This window comes from Melozone crissalis, unplaced genomic scaffold (assembly GCF_028551555.1).
Source record: "Melozone crissalis strain CALT ecotype California unplaced genomic scaffold, PUWL_Pcris_2 ptg000027l_1, whole genome shotgun sequence".
In the NCBI taxonomy this organism is placed as follows: domain Eukaryota; kingdom Metazoa; phylum Chordata; class Aves; order Passeriformes; family Passerellidae; genus Melozone; species Melozone crissalis.
Window position 1 is genome coordinate 34,715,246 of NW_026535805.1, and position 26,297 is coordinate 34,741,542.

Below are 26,297 nucleotides of genomic sequence, written 5' to 3' on the forward strand. Positions count from 1 at the left end.
GCGGCAGGCAGGGCGCTCAGCCAGAGCCGCACCCCCTCCGCGGCCTCTCCCGGGCGTCCCCGGCCGCGCTCCCGCCCATTGGCAGCGCGGGCCGCGGCGGGGGGTCATACACGAGCCGGAGCGCTGCTCCGAGCCAGGCAGGCATGACCCGTAACTGTTGAGTCATTGTAGCTCCCGCTTGAAAACCGGCGGGCAGCCGGGTTCTGCGCTTAACTCGTGCACACACCGGCGTCCCTCCCCTCCCTCGGGAACGGCCCGGCCTCCTCCGGCCCGGCCCGGCCCGGACGCGGAGCTGAGGCTCGGGAGCGCGCCGAGCCCGCCCGGCCGCCGCCGCCGCCCGGCCCTGCGGCCCCCCTGCCCCGCGCTGCCGCCGCAGCCGCCGCCGCCGCACCGCGCGGGCCCTGCGCTCCGCCCCGGCCGGGGCCGCGGGGGCGCTCGGAGTCCCGCCCGCACGGCGCGCACACACACCCAGGGATACACACACACACACCGGGACACACGGACACTCACACGCGGGGCACTGGGACACAGACACAGGCACACGGAGGCGCACCCCGCGCCGCAAACATGGCGCTGGTGCCCTGCCAGGTGCTGCACGCCGCCATCCTCCTGTCCTATTGCTCCATCCTGTGCAATTACAAGGCCATTGACATGCCCGCGCATCAGACCTATGGAGGCAGCTGGAAATTTCTGACCTTCATAGACCTGGTAAGTGCCCCCGGCGGCGGCCGTGGCCCTGCCCCCTCCCTCGGGCTGCCCGTGGAGCGGCCGCGGCCCGGGTGCATCGCGGCCCCGGCGCTCGACGGCTTCGCCATGCGGCGACCTTAAAGCGGGGCGGCGACATGTTGGGGCTGCAGGGCCGGCCGTGAGAGGGGCCAGCCGGACTCCGCGGAGCCGGGTGGTTTGAACGGAGACGGGCACGGACAAAGCCGAGCGGCTGCCGCCTGTAAGCGGCCGCGGGGAAGGTGCGCCTGACGGCCTGCCACCCGAACCACTGCTGCTGATGTGTTTCGCCTTTCTAATGGCCGACAGTGAACACCAGAACCTGCTGGCCCAGCATCTGGCTCCCGTGTGCTGTCAAAATAAAATATATGTCTTGCTCCTTTTGGCCCTTCTGAGGAATCCATCCGTGACAGGTGCAAGTGTGTCAGTGATGCAAAAAGAGCCAGGCAACTCCAGCTTGCTAGATCCAGTTAGTTTTGGCTGCAAATCCATAAACGAGTGTATGAAATAAAAGACATGTCATTTCATCATATTTCTTCATAAGGGTCCAGATCTGCTGGAGTCACCAGCATGCTGGCCTGCAGGAGAACACCAGGTGCTAGTCAGGGCTATTTTTAATCTGAGCTTCCTAGGCGTGCCGCCCCCATAACAAGTGTTCCCTTAGTGCAGGTGGGAGGAAGAGAGGAGATGGGAGGAGAAACTTCGTTTCTGGTTCAGAAATATGATAGCCAACTTACACCTAGTACCTAGATCAAAATACTTCTTTTTTTTTGTATCCACGGTGTAACTAGGTGAGAAATTTTGCGGTTCCAACTCACTGAAAAGTTCCCAAATGCAAGTATTTCAGTGCCTCCCAGTGATAACACCTCTGTCAGAACTTCATTGTACATTCACAAGTACTGCTGCGATTGCCTGCACACATGTTACTGACTCTATAGGTTGAGTTTGTGGGCTTGGAGACCAAAGACTCAAACGCTCATGGCCAAGCAGGTCAAGCAGGCAAATTTCTGTATCAGGATTAGGTTAAGGTTCACTGAGGTCTGTATTTTATTTGCAGAGAAGAAGAATCTGCTATAGTTTTCACTTAGCCAGGATAATTTTTTTTTGCAGGTGCAAAAATTTGCTGGAGCTCTGAGGTTCCACAGCAGTAACTCTAAATTAGTGTCTTAAGGCTTGATGTTTATCTGGAGAACAAACTAGAATCTATGTTTTTTTACCTTTTGGGTTGCTGAACAGTACTGTCTGTAATATTGGTTAACAGAAGTTAAAATCCCAGTAAGTTAGGGGGGTAGCTGTTGACTTCAGTGACAGTTGAACTGGAAGTGAATGAGCCAAAGCTAAAAGCTGATAATCTCTTTGAGTCTCCTTCACCTTTTTCTCTTTTCTCCTAGCCCTGACAGTTGCTTGAGGACTAAGTCAACTGGGGCTGTCATACAGTGAAAATTTAACTGTAAATGATAGTCATCATTTCTCAAAAATTATAGCCTTGTCAATGGCAAGTTCACATGGGCTTTTCCATCAAAGTATGTACATGGTCCAGTCTACTTCTGTCAGGGCTCAAAAGGTCATGGTAAATATGTAGTGCTTTCTAAAATAGCTAGAATAGTTATCAACTGCAGCTAGTTATTTCTGTCCTTTAGCTAATAGTTGTCATGTGTTTCCCATAGTCAAGCCCAGTAGTTGAGGAAAGATTTAGCTATTTCTTACAGTGTTCTGTCCTTCAAAATAACACACAATTCAGTGACTTGAATGCCTTTCTCAGGGACTAGCCAGCATGCAGAGCTCTTCACTTGCCAATGATATGTCTTTATGTCCAAATGGCCCTGCCAGTATCTTATGTGAGCAATTGTACCTTTCTGTTCGCTGGGACAGCTAGGAGATTTGACAAAACAAAACCAGTTAGATTCCTGAGGAGGGTACCAGGAGGCATGGTTAGAAGATGTTAGGCATATTTCCAAAATCCTGTATCTTGACTAAGTCTTGAAAAGCTCTTCCATAAGTTTCAGTTTGCTCAGCCATGTGCACTGTTCCTGTGTCAGTCACATTCAAAGGCTGTCTAGACAAAATATCATCAATGCCAGAGTCTTGGCAGACGTGTGTTCTTGCTACAGATTGTACCTCCACAAACAGAGATTTCATCTTTGACATCACAGAAGCACGTAGAAGTTCTTTCTGCTTCCAAAAACTGCTACCAGTTTTTGAGAAAAGTCAGTTTATTGCTTTAATCTGTAAAGTAATTTGGATTTTTTTCCATCTGTCCATTTGCAAAGGGATGTTCGTTCCAGTCTCAGCATCCATAAATCTCTTGGAGTCTTAAGTAGCCAGTTTTGTAGAGGGGCTGTGATGAATTATTTACAGTTATCAGCAGGTATTATACTTTTGAACTGAATTATGAAAATCTAGTAGTTTGGACTCTGAAACGTGGAGCAGTAAAACATAAGTGTATGCAGTGGTTTGAACAGTAAACTTTGAACCCTCACACTGTTCACAGGACTTGAGCATTAAGAGGAAGTTTTTAAATACAAATGTGATGTCCATGTCGATCCAAAGTATTTTGAATGTTCATATCTAAGTAGTGTTTAGTGTTTTGGATACCAGTGTTCATCCCTAATCTCTTCTGTCTTTAAATTAGGAAAGAAAATAAGTGCAACCAATGAATTTTAACTGCTGTCATTCTTATGACTTACTATTTTTTTTTGCAGTTGCAAATCTGGTGGCAGCATTCCCTAAAACACCAGTGACAGTGGAATATTTTTCTGGTTTACGAAGCAATGCACAGGCAATATGTTTTGACATTACATTCAAGATGCTCCTGACTGCTGCTACTAAGAGTAATATCTCTTCTTCAGCCTTTCTTCTTCGTATATAGAGGTGGTAGATATTTGCCCTGCTTTTTGCAAAGGTGGTAAAGATACCTGCCTAGTACCTGTGTATTCCAAAGCCCACCCAGAAAAGACAGCAGTGTCTTCTTTGTCATGTACAGAGTGCAAAACCAAGGTGTGAAGAGGTAAAGAGTTGCTGCCAAAATCAGTTGGTGGACCCAGCAGATGGAATTATGAAACTGAATATTCAGGCTAGTTCAAAACTACGTGTTGCTTTCGTTTAAATTCAAAACACAAACAAAGCCCTGAGGTTAGTTCCTGTGAAAATAGGAAAGAATTGGATTCAGATGGGATATTTAAAGAAATGGGCCTAAAATTTCTTGTATAGCTGCCTTTGTTTAACTCAGATTCACGATTTTGTCCTTTAATAGTAGAATGCTGCAGGACAGCACTGTCCTGTGCTGCACCCCATAAACACATTGTTGAGCCTCATAGCTGAAATTTAAGTTAGGCAGGAAATGATGCCAGCAAATATGATTCTTTGCAACAAGTTTGTCATCTTATATAAATCCCTCCGAAATTCTCCTTATGCAGTTCAGTAGGTACTTGAAGTACCTGGATTAAAGATAATAGTGCTTGGTCATCCTGCATACACTGCAATCACACACTTGCCTTTATAAATACACATTTGTTGAGGAATCCATTGCACCCACTCGTTTAAAAGTTGCTATTGCAATTTATTCTTCAATTTCTCTTGGATCTCTTACTTTTGTTGGGAGAGGAGGCAAAATTAAATAGAATTTGTCTTCTGGAATAAAGTGGAGAGCCTGTGGGTGCCGAAAGAAGACCAAATCTACTTTATGTGATAGGGTGTGTGTAATAATTAGCAGAAAAGTAACTTAGAGTTGTAAGTATGTACCTCCTTAGTAAGGGATGTGCTAGTCTAAATAGCTTCTAGTTTTAATTGTGCAGTTTTTCTGAAAACCTTATTCCTCAAAGAAAGTAGAGTAAACCAAGATACAAGTGCACATATATTAATAAACTTACGTTTTTTTGGTTTTGTATTTTATAATCTTAAGGTCTCCCTGATAGGCAGCACAGGGTAGTTAGAGACAGAAAGCAAGGCCAGATTTTTGGAAGCAGTCTCAAGTGTTATGTTTTATGATTAACATCATAAAATTAATAGTCCCATTTTGAATATCAGAATGTTAACCTGGGTATTCCTATGACTTGATTCAGCGCAGCCAAAGCTAGAGAGGAACAGATTTTGCTCATATATAAATCTGCCTGAGTTATACATTTATTATTCTCTTGAAAGAAATAGCAGGATGTCTGTGTGAACTTTTTATATGTTGCCTGGCAGATTGAGTTCTACAAAAAATAGGTATGTACTCTGTTCCCAGCACACATTTTTTTGCCAGTAAATGCTGGAGGTTTTTTTCAGAAAACACCTTTAGATTTAGTTTGATTAAGTTCAAATAAGTGATCAGAACTTATAGCCTTGTCTCTAAAAACTTTCAGAGGACCTTGTTATCAACAGGACTAGAAATTCGAGTTATTAGACTTATAATTTTTAAAATTAGTGTATTAGTTATTAAGCTGCATGTGATACAGTTATTGGACAACAAAAAAGATATCAGTTTAGCAAAATGCAGCTAAAAATTTTGGTGATTTGTGCCCAATTTGGATTTAGTGGAGCTGATAGGAAATAAAAGGACCAGAAAATACTAGAGGCCAATAGTTTCAGAATAAAGGAATAATAAACAGTACCATTGGTGTATTATTTGAAACTGAGTGAGTTTCATTGCTAACTGTATGGGTTACACTTGCCACAAGCAGAGGACAAAAGTGAAAACACATTCCACACTCTATGGAATATAACTATGACTCTTTTACAGGATTTCCCTTAGTAAAATAAATTTCACCTTATGATTTCCTTTTTCATCATCTGTAAAGTTAGCCTGATATGCAAGTGTTTTATGGCTTTTGAGTGAAAAGATTCCAGAAGTGTAAAATATTACTATGCATTATTCCCAGTAGTAATTAACCATCATATCTAAATACCTCTGTGGTGTTACAGATAATACAGTCAACGGAGAATGTATCAGTTTACATAAAAAAGGATAGTTTTTTAAGGAATAACAAGATGATTCTTAATGATAGTTAAGGTATTTCAGAGAAAAGGTAACAATATATGTAGAAGAGCCTTTTAAGAAGAGCCTTTTAAGTATTTCAGAGCTATTTTTTTTCACTCTTGGGCTGTAAACATGTCTGGGGAAGAGTAATGTATAGTGCTGTTGATGCAATAATAAAAATGTAATAGGTTCACCCTTCTTTATTCATAGATCCGTATTTTCCATTTGCTGTTGGAAGCGCTATTACAAATTGAGTGGAATTTGAGCACTACATTGAAGTGTTCTGTTTTCACATTGCATTAGTCTGCCTTTATTTTACAGTTGTACTTAAGTATGATGTACATTTAATTTGAGAATTCTCAGGGAAGTTATGGCTATCTTGACTATTTGTGTTGGCAATAGAGTTGGCAGCATAAAACAGGTGAACGGAAGAGAGGAAAAATTGGGATCACTTTCTATGATGATAGATTTAACTAATGTCAGTAATTTTATTTTAGAACTTGGAGTAGGTAAGTGATATGCAGCAGTGCTGTGTTTTACACCAGTGTACTGTCTGTAGAGTTTTGCCAGAAGAGTTTCAAATGATGACAATTTCTTTAAAATTTTATTACAGTGATAAGGACAATTCAGATAATCTTATATGCCTTCATATGGCAAAATTGTTTTAAACAATTAGTTTAAACAAGGACAACATGTTTAGTGTTCTATGTTAGTGTGCTTTGCTGAAGTCATTCGGGTTCTGAGCTGTCCTAATCCATTGTGAATATAAATATTTAAAAATTATTTGATCAATGTATTTTTGACCTTATATTTGTGTTATGTTAAGGCAGCCATGTAAGTTTGTACAAGAAATAGATTCTGGAAGATTGACCTTCTTAAGCTGTAGTAAAGATCTATATAACCTATCAAATAATATTCTTAACTAATATAGAAATTTGCAAACTTAGTGTTCTAAATGAAATATATTTGTAATAAAAATCAAATAACACTCGATTCTTTGCAGTTACATGAACCTTGGGATGTACAAGGATTTGTAGGGTAGATTGCCATGGAGGTAGTCCTTAGGCTGAGAAAGAATATGTGGTAATATGCCACTGTACAACAAATCTGAAGATGACCTATAAGTAAAGAAAAAGCCTTTATAAAATTAAAAAACCTTCACATTCCACAGATATAAGTTTGAAGATTTGAATTAAGTAAAACGATAGAACGTAATAAAGAAAAAATATGCAATTCTGCAGTCTGTTGAGCACAATATATGAGATTCATTATGAAGTATTATGCTGTGTGTTTTTACCTGAACAAACCAATAAAAAAAATCTTAGATTCCTTCTATTAGATGAAGTATTTTCTAAGTTGCAACCTTCCATATGTAATAATAGGTTTTGTGAGGGCCTGCATATCCTAATACAATATATAGAAAACATTTTTCCAATTGTGCTACTTTAATATAGTCTCTGATGTTGGGAGGAGCTCATTATGAGTGGAGAATTTCTTGTCATTTGGAGTTCTAATTGCTAATGCAATTCCAGACTGTAAATGTAAAAACGATCACCACCAGTGTCAGGTTAGTATGCTTTCTCTAGAATTCAAGAGTGAAATAAATATTGGTGTATAAGAAAGTTCACATTGGATATTTCTGTATTTGAAATAAAAGTGATGTTATCGCTTGCAAGACATTCCTGCAAAATATCAAACTCCTTTCAGTGTAGGTTTTTGGGATTTTTTAAGTATTTGAATATGAGGCCTAGTCTTCTCATCTTGGTGTTCCACTATATGTATGTATATATGGATAAATATGGCATACAAGGTAGAAACAAAATTGACAACTGAATTATTTTGTAGACCAACTCTTTGAATGAGTGAGTATGAAAATCTTTCATCCTTCCAATGAAAGCTTTTTCAAATTTTGCCTTATTTGCCTGCATTTATTTGTATAATTACATTTTCCCTGTACTGTATTTTCCAAGGCTCTGAATTTGTGATTAGTCTTCAAAGCTTTGCAGGCTTTGTTCCATTACTCTTACTATGTATAATGCAAGATTTTTTCAACTCAGCATAGTTAAATATGCTACCACTGAAAAAGCTGTGTTTAACTTTAGTGGATGGAAAAGTTAACCCAACTCTGAAGAAAAAAAATATCTGTTGGAAGTAAAACTTCCAGACTTTTCAGACAGGAAGAAACTCTATGTTAAAATTTATAAGTGTGTGTTGGTAAGACTTAAAAACAAGCCCCTCTCCCAGTTAGAACTATCATTAAGTTTTGGGTTTTTTTTTTTTTTAATACTGCAAAATTGCTTTTATGCTGCAAGTTCTAGGGATTCTGTTGGTTGAAAACAGGCTAAGCTTATGTGAAATGCTAAGGGAAAATAAGAACCTGATTTTCATTTGTATGAAGGCTTCTTCTGGCAATGTAGCTAAATCCCATTTTTCCCTTGAGAGTTTCAAAGTACCATTTGAATGCCTCTAGTTGTATTCCCTGAACATCCTGTCTTGCCACTGCCCATACAAGCATCCAGTTTACAGTAGGTTTTCCAAACAAATATGCCAGAAGATGAAGTTGTATAATAATTTCCACTTTAATCTGTTTGTAGCTGACATGGTTCAGGTATTTTTGCTGCAGTTGTCTGTCAGGTTAGTTGTTTTAAAGTGCATGAGGACTCTGCAGTGTAGCTTAAAACAAAACTAGTGCTGCTGCATTTTTCCTAGCTGAATATTTGGTGTCCTGGTAAAGTAGAATAGAATGTGCAGGAGAGCAGGATGTAAAATCCCTCACTAATTTCTTTCTTACATGTAAAGCAATGCACAAGGGGTAGTGGATTTTTGCAATTAATTGGTCCAACTGAAACAATTTAAGAGGCTGAATCTTAACTCTACAAACGCTGCTAGACTCTTCAGACTGCTTGTGCAGGGAGGGACCTAGCTGAGAAATAAAATTTTAATCTGTTATGGATTGATTGGCTCATTTTTGGTTTCAGGCCGTGCTGTCTGTATTTGTATATTTTTTTAAACCTAAGGGGTTTCTGTACCTGAGGGTAAATTTACTTTTTTCTTCCCTATATTTGTGTATATTTTATAATGTGTCTTGAAGCCTTCTGGTCCTGACAGCACATAAGTAATAAATCGTTATTTATTATTATTGCTAATATTATTAGAATTCAGAGTGGGAGTTCCACATGCAAAGTACAGGTGGCATATGTTCCTAAATGTACTTGATCAGATGCAAAAGGAAGAAAAAGAAACTGCTGACTTGAACTGCTGCTATATGAATTGGTGAAATGCAAGAATACAGAAGGGATGTTTTTCCTGTGAGGTGCTTAACAAGGGCATGCCTGTGAAAGGGGTGGAAGCATTTCAGACAGCCGATGTTGGGGCAAGTGGCTGATCCTGAGGCACGGCAGTGGGGCCCTTGCCCATAGGGAGGACACAAGTTGTTTATGGCCAGGGCTTGTGCAGGCTCAGCCGTGTAAGGAAAGGAAGTAGGGAAGAGAAAAGCAATCGGACATGACAGTACTTTGTACCTGGGGCACGTAGGTGACAGAGTGCACTGTGCCGACCAGTTCTGTGTTGTGACAAACTGGTATTTAGGTATTTGACTGCCGGCTATGAGGACAAAGTGAGGGAAAGCAAAGGGTGGAGATGCAGGGTGGCTGGTATTTCTTGACTAAACCAGCATGTGTTAGCTCCCTCAGACTTCCCTTCTTTCCTTTTCCTCACTGTCATTTCTTCCTCCTACACACCCACACAGTCTCCCCACACAGCCCCCCTGGCTGGGGGCACTGGTGCCACAGCACCACTTCTCTGCGCATCGTGTCTGGCTTAGCAAGCTGTGCTCAGCGCAGGGGGCTTGCAAAGCTTGTCCCTAGCTAGAAGCCATATGCGCTGACAGATGCAGAGGTCCCCATTGCTGTTCACTTAGGCTTACAAACAAATGGAGACTCCATGCTGTGAAAACTTTCTTAACCTGGGTTTACTTGTTCTGTGTTCCAAGGACTGTGCAGTAGACACAACTGTCTGCATTCCAGTAGGTCCCAGGAAGTGAGTCCCAAGAATGCGTGAGTCACAGTGGAAACCTCTTCTGTGTGGAACTGCATGGCACTGTACTTTTAAACTAGTCATTCAGGAGGCTGGAAGGGATTTGGTGTGTTCAGGTGTGCATACACATCTTCATATACATTTGATATAACAGTTATTTACCTATGCTGCACATAATTAGAAAATATCAAACTGTCATAAAAGCTACTCTGTTCCATAGCCTCTCCATATGCTGTGCACATCTCAGGGTAAATAGGTCCTACTACTACTGAAGTCAGTCTAGGTGACCAATTAATGAACAATGGCTCAAAGATTACAGCGGTTCAAGATGCTGTTCAAGTTTTTCAGTGTCAACTGTGGAGGACAGGAGAGAGCAGACAGCTTTTGGGTTAGCTGTCTCATGACCTACCGTGGCTAGAAAGGGATATTCCTTCATTTATTAAGGAGCTAGTGATCTTTCTAATTCTAATATATTATTATAGAAGATTAGCATTCAAATCTCCTTGACTCATTGCCAGTATAATTTCAGAAGCTAGACACCTCTGGTTTTCCATAGATTGCATTCTCTTCTTTTAAGTTATGTATAATTTCAGGCTAAGTTTTATTTTCTTTTTGTCATGGTTTAAGGCAGAAGCTATTTAAAATTATTACCAAATATTACCAAAATACTTCAAAGCTGTTTTGCTCCCTATTAATTACAAGGCTGAGTTCAAATGATGAGATGTATTTTATGACAATGCACTTTAGAAAAGCTTGGAGGGACCTCTTGTTACTTTGAGGATTTGGACCAGTGGGATCTGAACTTCTTGATTTTAAAATTCAACCTGCAACATAAAAGCAAAATATGAATGCTCTTGAAGGTGTGCAAGGGATGATTCTTTTCATCCACTGCTGGCTTTGTCAGTGAAAGTACTGTCCCTTTGCCCTGATCCATTTGTGCCCCTTATCATCCTGTCACGCTCCTCAGTTACAAGTTGCTGTCAGCTATCAGTATATTTTGTGCCCTTTTTTTTCTTACAGGAATCCCCCTATCCGATTTCTCTTCCCTTGTTCTAGTATCTTCTAACCCAGCAATCTCCTTGGTCTTTCAGCTCTGCATTGCAGTTCCAATTACACTCCCAGTGCTCTTCCAGAAGCCTGTGTTTTCCTGTCAAGTGCTGCTTTTCTTACCCCACGTACTCCTTACACTCCTTCCCCACCATTCACACATACTGTCTTTCCTCCCAGTGCATTCATTCTCATATATTCTGTGTTCTCGCCCTGTCCTTCCCAAATACCAGACCTACTCAGTGTCATTCGTTCTCTCGTGTTTTTAAAGCACCTTGTATAGACCCAAACCAATAGAAAATAAGCCATCTTCCATTAGAAAAACTTGATCTTGCTGTGGTGTGGCCTTAAATAAACCAGTTTGGAAATTATGCTGTTACATAAGACCCTTAGCTTTGCTTTCTGTTTTTGAACAAGTTTTTAAGCATCCTGGTTACAGGAAAAAAAAGCCTGTAAGTGTTAAGCATAACTGATCATGATCCTAATGTTTATTATGGTGTTAAAATCTTGTCATTTCTTGGTAGTCTGCCATTCAATTTTTTTATGATAAAATTTCCAATTCAGAAGCAGGTCCTTGATAAAAACTGACATTTAACATGAAAAATCAAATTTATGTACAGAATCTGCAATCAATATTTATTACAACATTTTCCATTTTTGTTTTTTGTAATGTACTTGTTTTAAATGAGATGCCAAAATTATTTAAATTGTATTTTATATTTCCTAATAAGAAAACTTGTCTTTTAACAAGCATTGTGAGGTTTGAAATCTACTACTTTCAGTGAAATGAACAAAAATGTTTTTGAACATTGCTTAGCTGCTTAGCTTTTCAGCTGTTAATAGAAACAGCTTCTTTCTCTTTTTTCATGTAAACATACACAAGTACTCGTACCTTGTTTGTAGGTGCGAATTTTGGCTGTATGCAGACACACCTGGTGCAATTTAGGAGTAAGGAAAGAGAGAAATATACATTTCACAGTGATGACTTTCTCCTCAAACCCACATGAAAACATACTCATTTTTGTCAGGGGTTACCAGATAGAGATAAGCCTGCCATGGCTCCACTCCCCCATTTCCAACCATAAGCAAGGCTGAACACATGCCCAGTGGACACAGACAAAGACAGACGTGTAAAATCAGTTTGCCTGTAATCCAGGTCAATACAAATAAACTTCTGATTGAACTAGGTGGCTTAGAGTCAATATCTTTTAAGATATGTCAGCCAGGATGTCAAGTGATGTTTGGAATAAGGAATGCTCAACATATGACCCCCCTAGAGTCTGTAACCTGCCTGCTTAGCCTTCCTGTGCTGAACACAGGGCTGGGCTGCCGTTAGGGTGCTGTGTTCTGGTGGGAGCACTTTGGTCTCAATGTCACTTCTGTCAGAGAGTTCAGCCCTAGCACAGGGCCTGCCTGTGTGGCACATCCCTGGAACCAGTGTTCACAACTGCCTTGTGATACAATGTCCCAGGATATCAGTGCATCTCGCAAAGGTCCAGATCTACAGGCGTATTTTGATATTACTTCCAACAGCTAATGGAAAGGTAACAAGGATCTTGATCTACAGGGGTACTTTGGTATTAATTTTTACAGCTGATGGGAAGGTATTCTCTCTGTATTATTCACATGGGTTCTGCGTAATTTGCACTTGAGTTGAGGTCAGACTCCCAGTTCTGGTAGATACAAAGCATCCACATATGCATGTGACTTAGAAATATGTGATTTTTCAGCACATTGTAAGATAAGACATAAAATACTGAAGGAAGGTTTTTTCTGTTTTTTGGTTGTTTTTTTTTTTTTAATGCCCCTTCTTGTGTGATTGTAAATTTAGAAATTACGAATTTGTTCCAGAAGGGAAGAAAAAAAATCTATCTTACAATTTCTTGTGATGAAAAAGATTTAGGAAAAGTATTTCAAAATCATGGTTTCAGAGCAGTTGAACTGATCAAGTGAAAACAAGACATTTGATTGTCTTCATTAAAATACTCGGACAAAACGAGGTTAGAAAGGAATCAGCCAGTGCAGTGAGAAACTGTTATTCAGAAATATTTTGTCAGAGGTATTAATTGAAAATGTGTTAAATTTCCCTCTAGCAAGGGACAGATCGATGTCACAAGAGGACTATAACACTGAAAGTTGTGACTTAATCATAAATATTGCCTTATTTCATAGAAATTGTACCTGTGCTGTGTGGAATAGTCAATGCAAGCTTAAATTTGAAAGTGAGAGTCAGAAGAGTGTGATAAATCCAAGCCCAGAAAATGGCAACTGCTTAACCTTTTTCTTTTTATTTTTTATTTATTATTTTTTAACTATGTACAGCCTGATTACAAGAATTAGTAAGTATTTTGAAGGCAAAACCAAAAAATAACAATATGGGTGCAAGTTCTCTTCTGGCCAGTCTTGCCCTTGCAGACCTTGTATTTTGCCTGTCTTGTTCTATGTGTTAGGTGAATGTGACCAAACAGTCTTTGCCAGACAAAGAACTGTAGTGATGGAGGTAAACATGTTTTATGAGATACTTATTTGCATGGTGTGCCTGTATCTCAGTGGTGTATTTTCAGACAAGGTCTCTTTGGCTAGGCTGTGCTATAGACAGCCTTGAGCCTCATTCTGAATCACTCCAGTGTCTTCATGCTGGTCTTGAGTGTATATATCTTGTGTGAGAGAAGGCATATCCTTGATACTCAGAATTCCATAGAGTAAACTGACCTTTTTAAAGAACTCTTTCTAAGCCAGGTAGATGGAGGTTCAGCATTCTGAATCAGACCTGGAACAGACCCATCTTTTATTAATATAATGTCTTCTGATTTACTGCAGGAAGACACTGAAATGATTAAGTGTACCAGCAGTCTGCATAAAATGCCTGGGTGACCTCCGAAGCACTATGATAAATATCAAAGAAAAAATTTTAAACCTGTATGATCAGCTTAAGGAAAATTAAGGCCATATCTCAGTTTGTTGGAAATACTGGTAAAGTAGGAAGACAGGTAGTGCCTGCAGAGTGGCAGAAGATCTAGGTCACATCTTTTTCCATATGACCTAAAATGAATGAGTTTGCTGGGTTGAAAGTATCTTTCCACTGGAGTTTGCTTTGCAGTTTTTCTCCTTGGTGGTCTTCCCAAAAGAAAGCTCAGGTAAATAGTATAAACAGCTAATTGACCATTCTAAATGATCAATCTTGTCTGTTCTCTTTAGGGATGCTTACATGTGTACCATCTCCTTTGTTCGCCTTGTTCCAAGAAAGAAGCAGTACACACATAGAGACCTTCCAAAAAAAATTAACATCTTCTGATAGCAAGCTCCTTACTAAAATTCCTTTGTAGTGCCATTGTACCTTTTATTACAAGTTCTCAAAGCATTTAAGAAATGTTTGCTAACTAAAGCCTCACATCTCTCTGCAGAGAAGTGTGATTTGAACCAAATGCAATCACAGCAGACAAGACACTGAAATTGGTTGGACATATAGTCATTAAAATCCTTTAGGAATTACCTTAGTTGTGTAATCTGTATGTTAATCTCAGGTGGTTTAGGAGGTAATGTGGGGCAGAGGCTGCCCAGAGATTACCCCTGTTCAGCCTTTGGGGTTTTTTGCAGGGTGGGGGTGGTGGCTATTCAACCTGCTCGGCTTGGGCTGCTAAGCATCACCTCCAATCTTCCCTGTCTCACCTGGTGACTCTCTGCTGCTGCTATTCACTAAGATATGGGAAATGTGTGGACATAGCCATTGGGTGTGAATAAACCCCGGTGCTTCCCCCTTGGTGGATCAGGAGCAACTCAACTCCACTTTGGCCCCGCCTTGTTCTGCTGTCCCAGATAAGAACCACAGCCTGGGGTAACTTTGGCTTTTGGTGTTGCAAGAGGCACTGTCTTCAGCCTATGCCTACCCAGACACTGCAAGAGACAGGAGAGGCAGGGTGCATGTTTACATGCTGGATGTAGGCGAGTGCATTTGATGGTACAGGAAGGGTGATCTGAGTACAGGCTGCTGATGGGGGAGGAAGGAAGAGACACAGCTATTTAAATGGTAGAACGTAGGCTGCTGCTGTGGGTGCAGAGTGGGTGATTGCTGCAGCAGCACTTCAAGAGGAATAGCTCCAGCAGGGCAAGTTGACCTTAAGAGAAAAAAGATGAGGGCTGTAGACTGAAGATTTGCCTGTGTGCATGCTGAGTTCAGGACATCTTCAGTCTGCAACAGCTGTTGGAATCATGGACATATTTCTGGACAGAAGGAGGTGTACCTGCACTGTGCACCATATGTGGCATAAATGAAGAATCTCTGGGAAATGTTTAACCTGCTGGGTGTATACTGTGAAGTTAATCCCTGTGTGAACAGTAGGTGTTTATGCAGAAGAACCAGGCATTCAGCAGCCTGGACAAGTACCATGAGTCCTCACATGCTGCCTGAAGACAATTTCTAGCTGGAAAGAGGGAAAAATGAATGTAGGGTAGCTCAGCTCTAACCTACACAGCGAACATGTAGGTTAGCATGGAGGCTTCCACCCACATGACCTACTTGTGGAACAGCTTCTTTTTTGAAATAAACAGCACAGTATCATCCATGCTGATTTGAGTAGGACGTGTATTTCTGTTGGCTGGAAGAAAGGAAGGTACAGTTGTCAAGCCCAGATGGAGGCTTTGAAATATGCATGATAGTGGCAGCTGTGTGTGGGAAGAATGAGTTGAAGTGTGTTGAGGAGGAGGAGGCTTGTTTACTGTGCTACTGTCTTCTTGTAGCTGTGGAGTTGAATGAGGAGAGAAATGCGGAATGTGTTTCATGTCTGTGGATTATTGCTTCACTGTGCTGGACAATTTTTCTCTCCCGATATTCATTACTTGTTTGAAAATTCATAAAGGATCAGTGATTTGCAGTGAAAGAGATTGCAAAGACATATCATCCATATTTCCTGGATCCCCATGGATCAATCCCTGATTTCAGGCCCTTCAGCCTGAAGGATCCATCTTCAAATGGATCTGGGCTGAGGCAGCTGTGTGCATGCTTTGGGGAGGAATGCATTGCCCTGTCAGCCTTTCTGATCTTGAATTTTGCGTGTGCCCTTATTTATTAGTGTATTTCGTAGTCCGTGGTTATGTAAATGGTTAAGCCTCTGTATGGCTGGCATTTGGGTGTCAGGGCCGTGTTTTGTTGCTGCTGCAGTCGCTGGTTGGCAGTAATGCTCAGGGGTGGCTGCAGGTGAGACCTGGCTGAAGGCAGTGGTGTGCAGCTCACCCTCTTCCTCATGGGGAAGTGGGGGCAGCTGGGGACAGATTGCTGAGGCCTTCCAGCCAAGCCTTCCTATAGGTGGCCTGCTACTTGGTTCCTGGCTGCCTGCCCTTCTCTCCCTGCTTGGAAAGGCAACCTGTGGTGCTGAGCTGGGGCAGCCTGGGAGGAGATTCAGCTTTCATGGCTGTGGAGTGCACCCCCTCTTTTCAGGACAAAAGGCAATGCCAACCCTAGCCAAAAGGTTTAGTGATTCATGAGAGAGACTATATGTACTTAGGATTATAAAAGAGAGGAGGTTGTGCCATACACAGCAAAAAGCATTGCATTTATGTAGTGAAGTGGACAGGGTCAAGTTAATTCACAACCTCCTTTGGGTTTTATGTTTACTTTAGATTTTTGTTTACAGCTTTCAGTTATCTCATTAATTAACACTTTTCTGTGGGGAGAATAAGGGTTCATGGTTTTTTCTTTTTCTCACAAGAATATTTTCTAAGCATGTTTTATTATGTATACATTTTTTGCGTTCCCATCCCAGAGCTTGAAATCAGTATTCTCTGAAGAATTCCTGAGTATCTCTTTGAGCTATGTGGCCCAAAAAGCTCTTTGACTTAAAGCAAATGATCTAAAAAGAAAGTCTGAAGATCTAGAGTTTCTGTTAAAAGCATATCAAGAAGGCATGAATCCTGCTTACTTCTAGAATCAGAGTCAGTTTTAGTGTCAGGTGTTTTACTTTGTGCTAGTGCTTGGTTTGTCCTGTGCTGTCCTAAGAGCCTTTGCTCTTATACTCAGATAAGGGGTATCTAGTCTGCAGAATGCCAGTTAATGTAGTGAATGGTTTCCAGATACACCTGATCTTTAGAGTGGCTGCCATTTTAATCTGTAATCATATGACAGTGACTTCCAAATTTTTATCAGTTGAAAGTCTACATCCCAAGTCATTAATCTGATTTGAGCTTTAAGCTTACAGCTGTCAGACTTCTATTATAAACATCCTTCCTTCCCTCTTCATTTTCTTGTTGGTCTTTGAATAAACTGTGCTTCAGACCTTTGCCATTCATGAGGTATGTCCAAGCATTTTATAAAGAACCATAGCCACAAAAGGAAGCAACTTTGCTATTTATCCTCGCTATGAGGATAAATAAAACTAGAAAACTAAAACTTTTCCACAGTTTTAGTTTTCCCACCTCAGCTGTGACATGGACAACCGTGTAAAGAGCCCAAGTTAGAGGTCATCAAATGTTTCCATATGGCCAGTTCTCAGGAAATTTTATAAGTCTCTAAAATCCAATTTTCTTGAAGTCATGAAAGACACTGAATTGATCAAAGTTAGAACCATCAAAAAGTGAAATTTACAAGTGTTTGTGTTGGACAAACACAACGTCTTCACAACACTTCAAACAGAAGATGCTGCTGCAAATGGAGTGTGAAAAAATTATCTGCTTAATTAGTGGTAAACAATCATGGCAGCAAAAGGATTTTAGGTGTTTATATTCTCTTAATCATAGTCCAGATCTGCTTCTAACAATTTTACTGTGAAAATTAGGCTTGTTTTATTTTTCTGCTCTTTTCCAAATGAGGGTATAACTTTTTTACTGCTAGAATTTCTTTGCATTCTTCATCCAGTTTTAAGGCCTCTAGTTTGCACCTTGTTTTTCCATGTATACCTTAGCAATGCATGCACACATCGTTATTATCTGGTAGTGCTTGCATCTTGTCTTCACTTTGTATGTAGACATAGAGGAAATGGAAACTTCAAGACATGGCCTTTATCCAGAGTCAGTCTGATATTCTTCATGAAGCAGACACCATTTAGAAATACTTGTTTAATCTGGTAAGCAGACAAACTGAAGCACTCATTTAAATTTTTGAGCTCCTTGTCAAGGTCTGTAACTGAAATTTTTTTTTTTTTTTCATGATAGAATTATCATCTGTGCATTGCTTTATCAGCAAGAGACAGATGTAAGTGGTGTTTATTTAGAAGTGTGTATGTCTATATTAAAATATGAGCATTCAAAAGATGTCTATAGGAGAGGGAGATAATCAAATAATGAAGAATTTCTGCCAACTGACTTCTACCAAGGTCAAAAGGATAATTTAATGAGTCTTGGTCAATCAAGAGTTTTGACTGTCTTCTTCCAGAATGTCCTGAGCTATAAGATGTCATCACAGCGAGTAAATTCTCTGGGCTTCACTTAATCTAGAAAATTGACTATAAAAGTAGCTATTGTTACTTCCCTGAATGATGTGTTCAGGTAAAATATTATTTTTCACTGCTTTTTACCTTGGGCTATGAATTCTAGTAGGCTTATTAACAGTTTAAAGTCCTACCTGTAAATGTTAAATGTTAAATTTCTTATAAATACTAGCTGTAATTCTTCTTCACAGTTTCTTCAGACAAATCAGTAATACAGTATTTTTTTACTACATTAGTGAATATTTGTTGCCTTAATATGTAGGATATTTTATCAAATGTTCCGAACATCAAGGAAGAAATTAATAAAAGAAAAACCAGCAGCTTAATTTTGCCCCAGTATGTAGAGGAATCGGTTATGGCTCTTCAGTGCAGCTTATCTAAAAGTCCTTCATGTAGACATTTTCTATGCTTTCATTCTCCAAATGCTTAGAAAAATTCGCTCTTCTCAGAAACTTTGCTACAGTTAAAATTCAGTAACCAGCAGCAGTAGTAGAGTAGTCATGATTTAACCCTGGCCAGCAACAGAGCACCATAGGCAGCCCTCGCTCATCATCCTGTAGTGGGATGGGGGTGAGAATCAGGAGAGTAGAAGGGAGAAAACCTGTGGGTTGAGGTAAAGGCAGTTCAATAGGAAAAGCAAAAGCCATGCACACAAGCAAAGGAAAACAAGTTTTTTTGCCACTTTGCCTGGGCAGGCAGGTGTTCAGCCATCTTCAGGAAAGCAGGGCTCTGTCACACATCACAGTTACTCTGGAAGACAGATACTATCACTCCAAACATTCCCCTCTTCCTTGTTTTTCCCACCAGTTTATGTAAGGAACATGATAGCATATGCTATGAGATATCCCTTTGGTCTCTTGAGATCGGCTGTCCCAGCTGTGTCTCCTCCCAACTTCTTGTTCCCCCCCAGCTTCTTCAGTGGCGGGGCAGTGTGAAAGGCAGAAGAAGCCTGGACTTGGTGAAAGCACTGCTCAGCGATATTGTAAATATCTATTTTCAATACTCTTCAGCACTAATCTAAAATGTAGTCTCCTATTAGGGTTAAGGGGGTTCAGGGTTCTAGCTCCAGTTTTCAGGATCAGTGGTGAGGAATGGCAGACTCCTTTTGAGGAGTGTACATGTCCAAGGTATTAAACTGGAAGACTCTAGTGTCCCAAGACAAACTGAAGCTTTCGATTCCAGCAACGGAGAAAATAACTTTGGTTGCATCTGTATCTTGCCTCTTATATTTTAACTAACAAAGTACTCAACTAAATGAAAAGATAATTTCATACTAGTTTGTTATTGTCTTGTCTATACTGCACACAGATATGAGCAACCACCTATGGGAATTCAAATCCTTATTCTCCCGGTTAATAAGCACTTTCATAACATACCATTAGCTGTTGGAAAAACTACCTGCAAAACTTTAATAAGCTTTTTCAAGAAATTACATTAGTGCTGCATTTCATATGCAACTTGCCTGGCTGATACTGAAGTGATAACTTTTTTATCAACATTGCACATCTTGGTTAAAAGCTGAATTGGTGTTAGTTTGCTGCTGACACCAGCAAGGTGGATCCAGGATCTATAATGAAGACCTCACCAATGAATGGATAGCCTCCCTTTAATGTAAACCAGAAATTTGACATGGTATGAGTAAGAATTCTTTGTAGGATCGAAAAACAGTGGACTGTAAAATCACATAGAAAAGACAAAGCTATTTGTTTCAATGTCTTCCGGTTTCATGGAGATAGAAACAGATTTTGATCAGTCACTATAGACTTAAAAGGCAGTTCTGGTATTTGTGTATGTAAAAACTTCCTGACCTGTTTAGACAGAAAATGGCAATGAAAGAATCAGTAAGGTACGTGCCTAAACATGCACAGATAACTCTTCTTTATTCTAATGAATGAGTTGAACCTGTCAAGTGCAGATGTTGCAATTGCAGAATGATTTCCAGATTTACATGGGTGACAACTTGGATAGGGTTTGAATTTTTTTGATTGTTTCTATATAAGCATATAAAATTGCAACCAGGTGCTACTGAGTACCTCTTAGTTAATGATAGTCTAGTATACAACTTTACACTCAAATATTTAGTTGGTCTGTGTCCCCTGACTCTTCTTTTTTGCCCTGAGTAACATGTTTGAAGTCTTACCAGTGTCAGTTCACCAGAATCCTTATGTGAAGCTTAAACTTGTAATGACCATAGGAAAATTCCTTCAGTAGATTGTGAGAATAGCTCAGAAGTGTTTAAAATGTTGTGATCAGCTGGAGTCATTCAAGAGATATGAGAATTTCACAAACAATGAAGAGATTTCACAATCCTTGATGCAGCTAAACACTTTCCTTACATGAAGCCCCAGACGTAATGTAATCATAGGATCTCTCAGGTTGGAAGGGATGCTATGAGGTCATCTAGTCCAATCGCTTAGATTATCTTCAACACTGACCAAGGTTGCCTAGGACTTCATCCACCTCAGTTCTGACTTGTAAGTTGGAAACCTCCACTCTTCTACAGTTACACATCCATCTCTTTCTGTTGTGTTGCACAGAACTGCTCGATCCCATTGTCTGCTAAGGATCTCACTGGTGATGCTCCTGTTTGCTGCATGTGTGATAGTGTAATGTGCTCATAATCCATCATGTATCCTAGTACAGCATATTTTCAAGTACTTTTATAAGCATGTACTACACATGCAGATTTTTCAGTAGTTCCTGTTAAATCTAGATGGAGACTGTGCTATTGAAGTTTTTAACAGGAACCACACCACAGAACTATTTAAAGGTAATGGTTAAGGACCAAAGTTAGAGTTTCCTTCAGTATTAATTGCTTTTTTGACAACACTGCTCTCCTCTGCAGATACAGAGAAAGTATTTCTTGTTATTCATTAGGTTAGTTCAGTAACTATTTCATTCACACAGAATGAAGAAAAATCAATTCAGTGAGAAACCAGCTGGGAGTTAGGAAGTAGGAAAACTGGTTTTCCTCCTACTCACCTGCGAATAACAATGAGGTGTGGGAGGATAATTTCTACTACCTCTAAAATCTTGTAGAGCATAGTGAAAAGAATACTAAATCTCTTTTTACTTACTACAGAAAACATAGTTTTTTAGTATGTCATTTAAATACATAATGTGTTATTTTACGTTTTTCTTTGCATTCGCAACACATCTGAAGTTAAGATCATTTATTTAGTTCAGAACTGTCCAGAATTCTGCTTGGAGATATTTAGCATATTCCAGCCTATCACCAGTCATGATACTTATCTAACAGAAATAAAATAAATGCACCAATTTAGTCACGGTTTTCTAGTACAAGAAAATATAAGCAGTATAGCAAAAACCAAGATTTCATTTTTTAGGGGAAGTGATTGCCATTGTGTTACTTGGTTTTGGCCCTTACAAGTCCGGTTACCTTCCTGAACTCTGGAGTCCTTTTTTCTGCCTGGGGTTGACTAGGTGGTTGTGTTCAGTGTCACGTTTTTGTAATGCTCACATGGCATCAATGCCTTAGGCCTTATTTCTCTGCAGTTTCCTTCACCAGAAGCTTTATCCAAAAATGGCAAGTAGTGCAAAATGTAGCAGTCTGCTTACTAAGTATATCTTACCACAAGGAAATTGCTTTTTTTTTTGTTTTGTCCAGCTACAGTAGTGTTTCCTGTATTTTTTTCAAGCTGAATGTAAATTGCTGGTTTGGGTTACAAAACAGCAAATTGCTGTAGATTTGTCTGCTTTGCTCTTGGTTGCTCTTCCTGTGCTATTATGCAACAGTGCAGTTAACAGATGTACTATTTTGCCTTCTTATGAAATAGCCACTGATAGGGAACATCTCTGTTGTAAATCTTACTCCTCTTTTTGATCTAAATAAATATGATGGCCTATGAAAAAAATATATATGAAAAATCTCTTTTATTAGTTCTTTAAAAAGATTACCATTGATAAGAGTAAAGAAATTAAAATTGGGGAAGCAGACATAATTGTTTTTGAGGTTTTATTAATATAGTTAGCAATTTATTGGTCTCTGCTTCATGATTTTCTGTTGGTTTTTAAAAAATCATAGCTGGAGAGAAATATTACAATATATGGATGTTTACACTCAGTTTACACTGCTGAGTAATGTGCATTGATATTGTTTAGGCTCGTTTATGACAGTTCCATGTAAAGCCTCCTTTCCATATGACATTTGGAATAATTTAAATAAGAGCTGCATAAGAAATAAACAGATAATCTCTTTGATCAGTTTCAAATTTCTTCAAAAGATGATAACGGTCTGATAACACCAAAGAGAAACTCCTATCTGAAGCTGGCTCTCTGTGTATTTAGCAGCAAAATAATTTCCAATTTACTGAGGGCTATTAAGGGAAAGCAAACCTAGAACTGAAGTACTTGAGATCCTTTCAGGTTCCTTCTCTGATTTCTTGAGTTGTTTGGAGAGGCAAGAGTCCCTCTAATAATTTCTCCATCTTCAGTCTGAAAACCTAGGAAGTGGTAATGACAAAAAACAAAATAAGGGTAGGAAAATTTCTGGAGAGAAGCAATCATAATGCTGTAGTAATACTGTGATATGCAGATTGATAATTTTTTTTTCAGCTAAATACATTTAAAATATGGACATCATGATATGATAGTTATCCTTTTACCATACAAGGTCAATAAACACTTGGTTAAAATATGATCATTTTTGCTGTAGATATTTTGTGCTTATTTTTCAAATTGACTATCGATTAACATGCTGACCTTGGCATTGATACAGGTGTTGTAATTATAGACAGGAAATTCCTGAAGTAGTAGTTTTATATTAATTATAATACTTCTTTATTTCAGTACTATATAATGTTTTGCTTTTAGATGAAGTACATGTTTTGACTATGTTCATAGCTGGATAAACCCTGCTTCTTGAGAAGAAAGCCCTTTGCAGGGAAGCACAATATGCTTTTACTTCACTGCATGTATGCAAGTTCATGATTGAATGTCAAGCATTTTATAAATCAAACCAGTATTTAAATTGTATTTTCCTCTGAAAGATAATGCAATTTCATATAAAGGCAAGCTCTGGTATTCTAACTTGGAATCCATGTGTATTTTCTGGGTTATTGTTTTGTTTCAGTGTTTTCCACTCAAAAGAAGATGTTTGCCTACCTGTATTCAATTTGCCATACTTGCAGGTGCTATTTTTTTATTGTGCATATTTATGTGCATATTGTGCATTATTTATTGTGCATATTTTGGAAGCAGATACAAGCAATGCCTGCAGTGAGTCAAACAAAATTTCATGGTTCTCATAAGAGCTGTCACTGTGTTGTAACTGCTACTACACCAAGGACTCGGTTCCTTGAAATGTAATACTAATTTTGATCGCACTGTGGCTGCACATGTGTTCCCTCAACACATAAGGAAAACAATTTATTAGAGCACTAATTCCAGCAGAGTAAGGGAACACACATCTGTGTGGATACTGTGGGAGATTACTGCTGAGTGGTATCTCGTACTGAAGGTCATCAGTTAGATTTTCTGGTAAAGTATTACTCTTCCTGAGTTGGCATCAGAACTAGTAGTCAATAATTGCAGGTAACCAACAGAAGGAGTTGGTTAAAAAAAAATAAAATTGTATCATCCATATAGTCATTTCACAGTTGTCTGCTTTTAAAAACCTTTTTGAAGTAGATAGAAGACATGGCTGGAGCTGTAATGGAGTGGACTTTTGCAGTCAATAGGCTAGGCACCCAGCCAGTTTGTAATTCAGTGAGACACAGTACATTATCTGTTTTGACAGTCTTCATGGCTAAATAGTCTGGCTCTTGTAATACCTAACTGTGTTTATAAATAGAAATAAAGAAGTAAAATGGCTGATCTTGACAGCAAACTTTGGGTATGGCCAGCGTTCACACTGGCTTCTTCCCTTCAGTGGAGTGGGAAGAACAAAGTAAACTGATTGCGTTAACTCAAGAACTTGAAAAACATCTCCAGCATGTGTTTTCCTTGATGTTTCAGGAATGCATGAAGAAATGTGATATTTATGAGCTTTGCAGTGAGACTTCTGAAATATATTGGTTTTCGCCCCAAGAAAACAATTACTTTTGTGGCAAGATGGTAGACAGCATTCACAAAGAGCTGTACTTAGAGTCGTGGCTGTCCAGTTTGCATGTTGTGTGGGGAAGGATGGGACAGGAAGAAGTAGTCCTTGTTTCTGATTCCTATTTCTTGTTCCAGATAAAGTGCTTTAGCAGATAGTTTTTATAGTGAAATACAGGCACAGGGCTGGAACCTCAGTATAAGTTCCAGAGATATCTGTGGGCTCTCTCCTAAACTAGCACAACTTATCAGGAAAGGTGGGCATAATATCTTTGACATTGTCAGTAATATGTATCTTCTTGAAGACAGGAATTATTCTTTAAGCTCAGTTTGTGTTGAAATGGGTGTAGAAGGTGCATCTGTTAGCAAGTAATATACTCTGATACTGCATAAAAGTTGATACAAAGAATTTGTCTTTTCTTTCCACTGTATGTTACAGCAAGTAGTCCCAAAAGTTAAAAGCTGGACTCATAAAGCCCTTCTTGGTTGTCAAGCTGTGAGTGCTCGTCTCACACAAGAAATTGACTGAGGTCACTTAAATTCTGCAGGTATGTGCCTTGCCGGAGAGGTTGGGATTCCAGACATACTTCTTTACCTTACTATATCCAGTTCATTGTTGCTTTATTTTCATCTCACTTTATGGTCTGCTCCTTGGAAATTAGTGTTGTGTGAGAGCTTGTGCTTTCCACTTTAGCCAGGTATCTAAAAACACTGTGCAGTGTTGCACCTGAACCTCCTGGTGGGTACAGGCATAATCCAAACCTAGCTTTGCTGAGTGTAAACAGAACAGCCCCTTATGGTGCTCAAAGTCCAGGTGGACTCAGCTCAACTCTGCATTGAGTAGTTGGCCTTGATTTCATGACATGGAAGGCAGGATCCAATGCCGTGGTGAGGTTGTTTCATATAAAATTTGTAACGCATCTCTGAGCCAGGATTCCTGGCTGATTCACAGCTAGAGGTTGAATGTGACCCAGTCTCGCTGTTAGTCAGAAATGAATGTCTCAAGATGGGCATGCTGATAGGGGCTGCTCAGCAGCTCTGCTCCGGGACTCCGGTGGGAAGTTTCTTGTTGAGTGGTTACAGGTGGCCTGGACTACAGAGGTTCTTGTTCTGTTGCAGGGGTGTCTGGGCCTGGTGCTGCAATGGGCTACAGCCAGATTATAAATGTTATGTACAAAAATTCAGTTGATTTTTTTCTGTGAGAAAAAAAGTTACCACTACTGCTGGGCTGCTGCCTGTGTTACGGTAATTACGGGTCGTTGTTGTTAATGGTTGTTTTTGTATTAGTAAAAGCCCTGGCTAGGGCGAGGTAATGGCCCTTCTCCGAGACAGTAATGGGTGGGAACCTTCCCGAACAGTGAGGAGAAGAGACCTGGGGGGGGGGGGGGGGGGGGGGGTGGTATGCAAAGTGACTCCAAGGACCAGAATGCTTTGTGGGACCCCCACTCCAAACGCACGGAGAAAACCCCAAAAACAACGAGCCAAATAAGAGTTGAGAGACTGGAGTGATGTCTGGACGTGAGGAGCCGAGTGCTGAGCCTGCAGAGATGCGGAACACCTTCGGAGTCCCTCTCGCCCTGACCAGGGGAGTCGTCCCCGGAGATGAGGGCCTGCTAAGACAGCCAACAAAACGAACAAGTGCAAGGGATTACTGCGCCCTACGGGCTCTCACGAGGATCTGATCCCCAACTCTGCCCCTAGTGGACAAAGCTGTGCATATTCTCCTCCTCTGTGTCGCCGTGGGAGAGATGGCGGGGACTGCAGCCCTGCCGACCTGCCCACTCCTGAGCTGATCGCTCTTAATAAAGGCATTTAAAAGGAGAAGAAGTCTCCTGGCCCTGTTTATTTCAATAAACAATTGGGCGTGGCCTAAAAGCCTCCAACGTTTATAAACATTATCTGGGTAACCAGCTGGTTTTTTGTATTGTGAAGAACTGGGCAGAATACTGTGAAGTATTTATTTACAAAGTGTTTTGGGAAAAGAGTATGTATTCTGCAAGTTGGAATTAGAGGTACCTTACATAAAATCAGACAGTAACACCAGATACATTTACTTGGAC

The 26,297-nt window shown here is 40.1% G+C and overlaps 1 protein-coding gene across 1 annotated transcript in view; it reads left to right on the forward strand.

Moving 5' to 3' along the window:
* The first annotated feature begins 412 nt into the window (after window positions 1-412).
* The window catches only part of AIG1 (androgen induced 1), a 123,316-nt gene continuing 97,431 nt past the window's right edge, over window positions 413-26,297 (forward strand). The window contains exon 1 of the mRNA XM_054279570.1: window positions 413-708. Coding sequence (XP_054135545.1) covers window positions 568-708 — 141 coding nt within the window. The 5' untranslated portion in view covers window positions 413-567. The remainder of the gene's footprint in view (window positions 709-26,297) is intronic.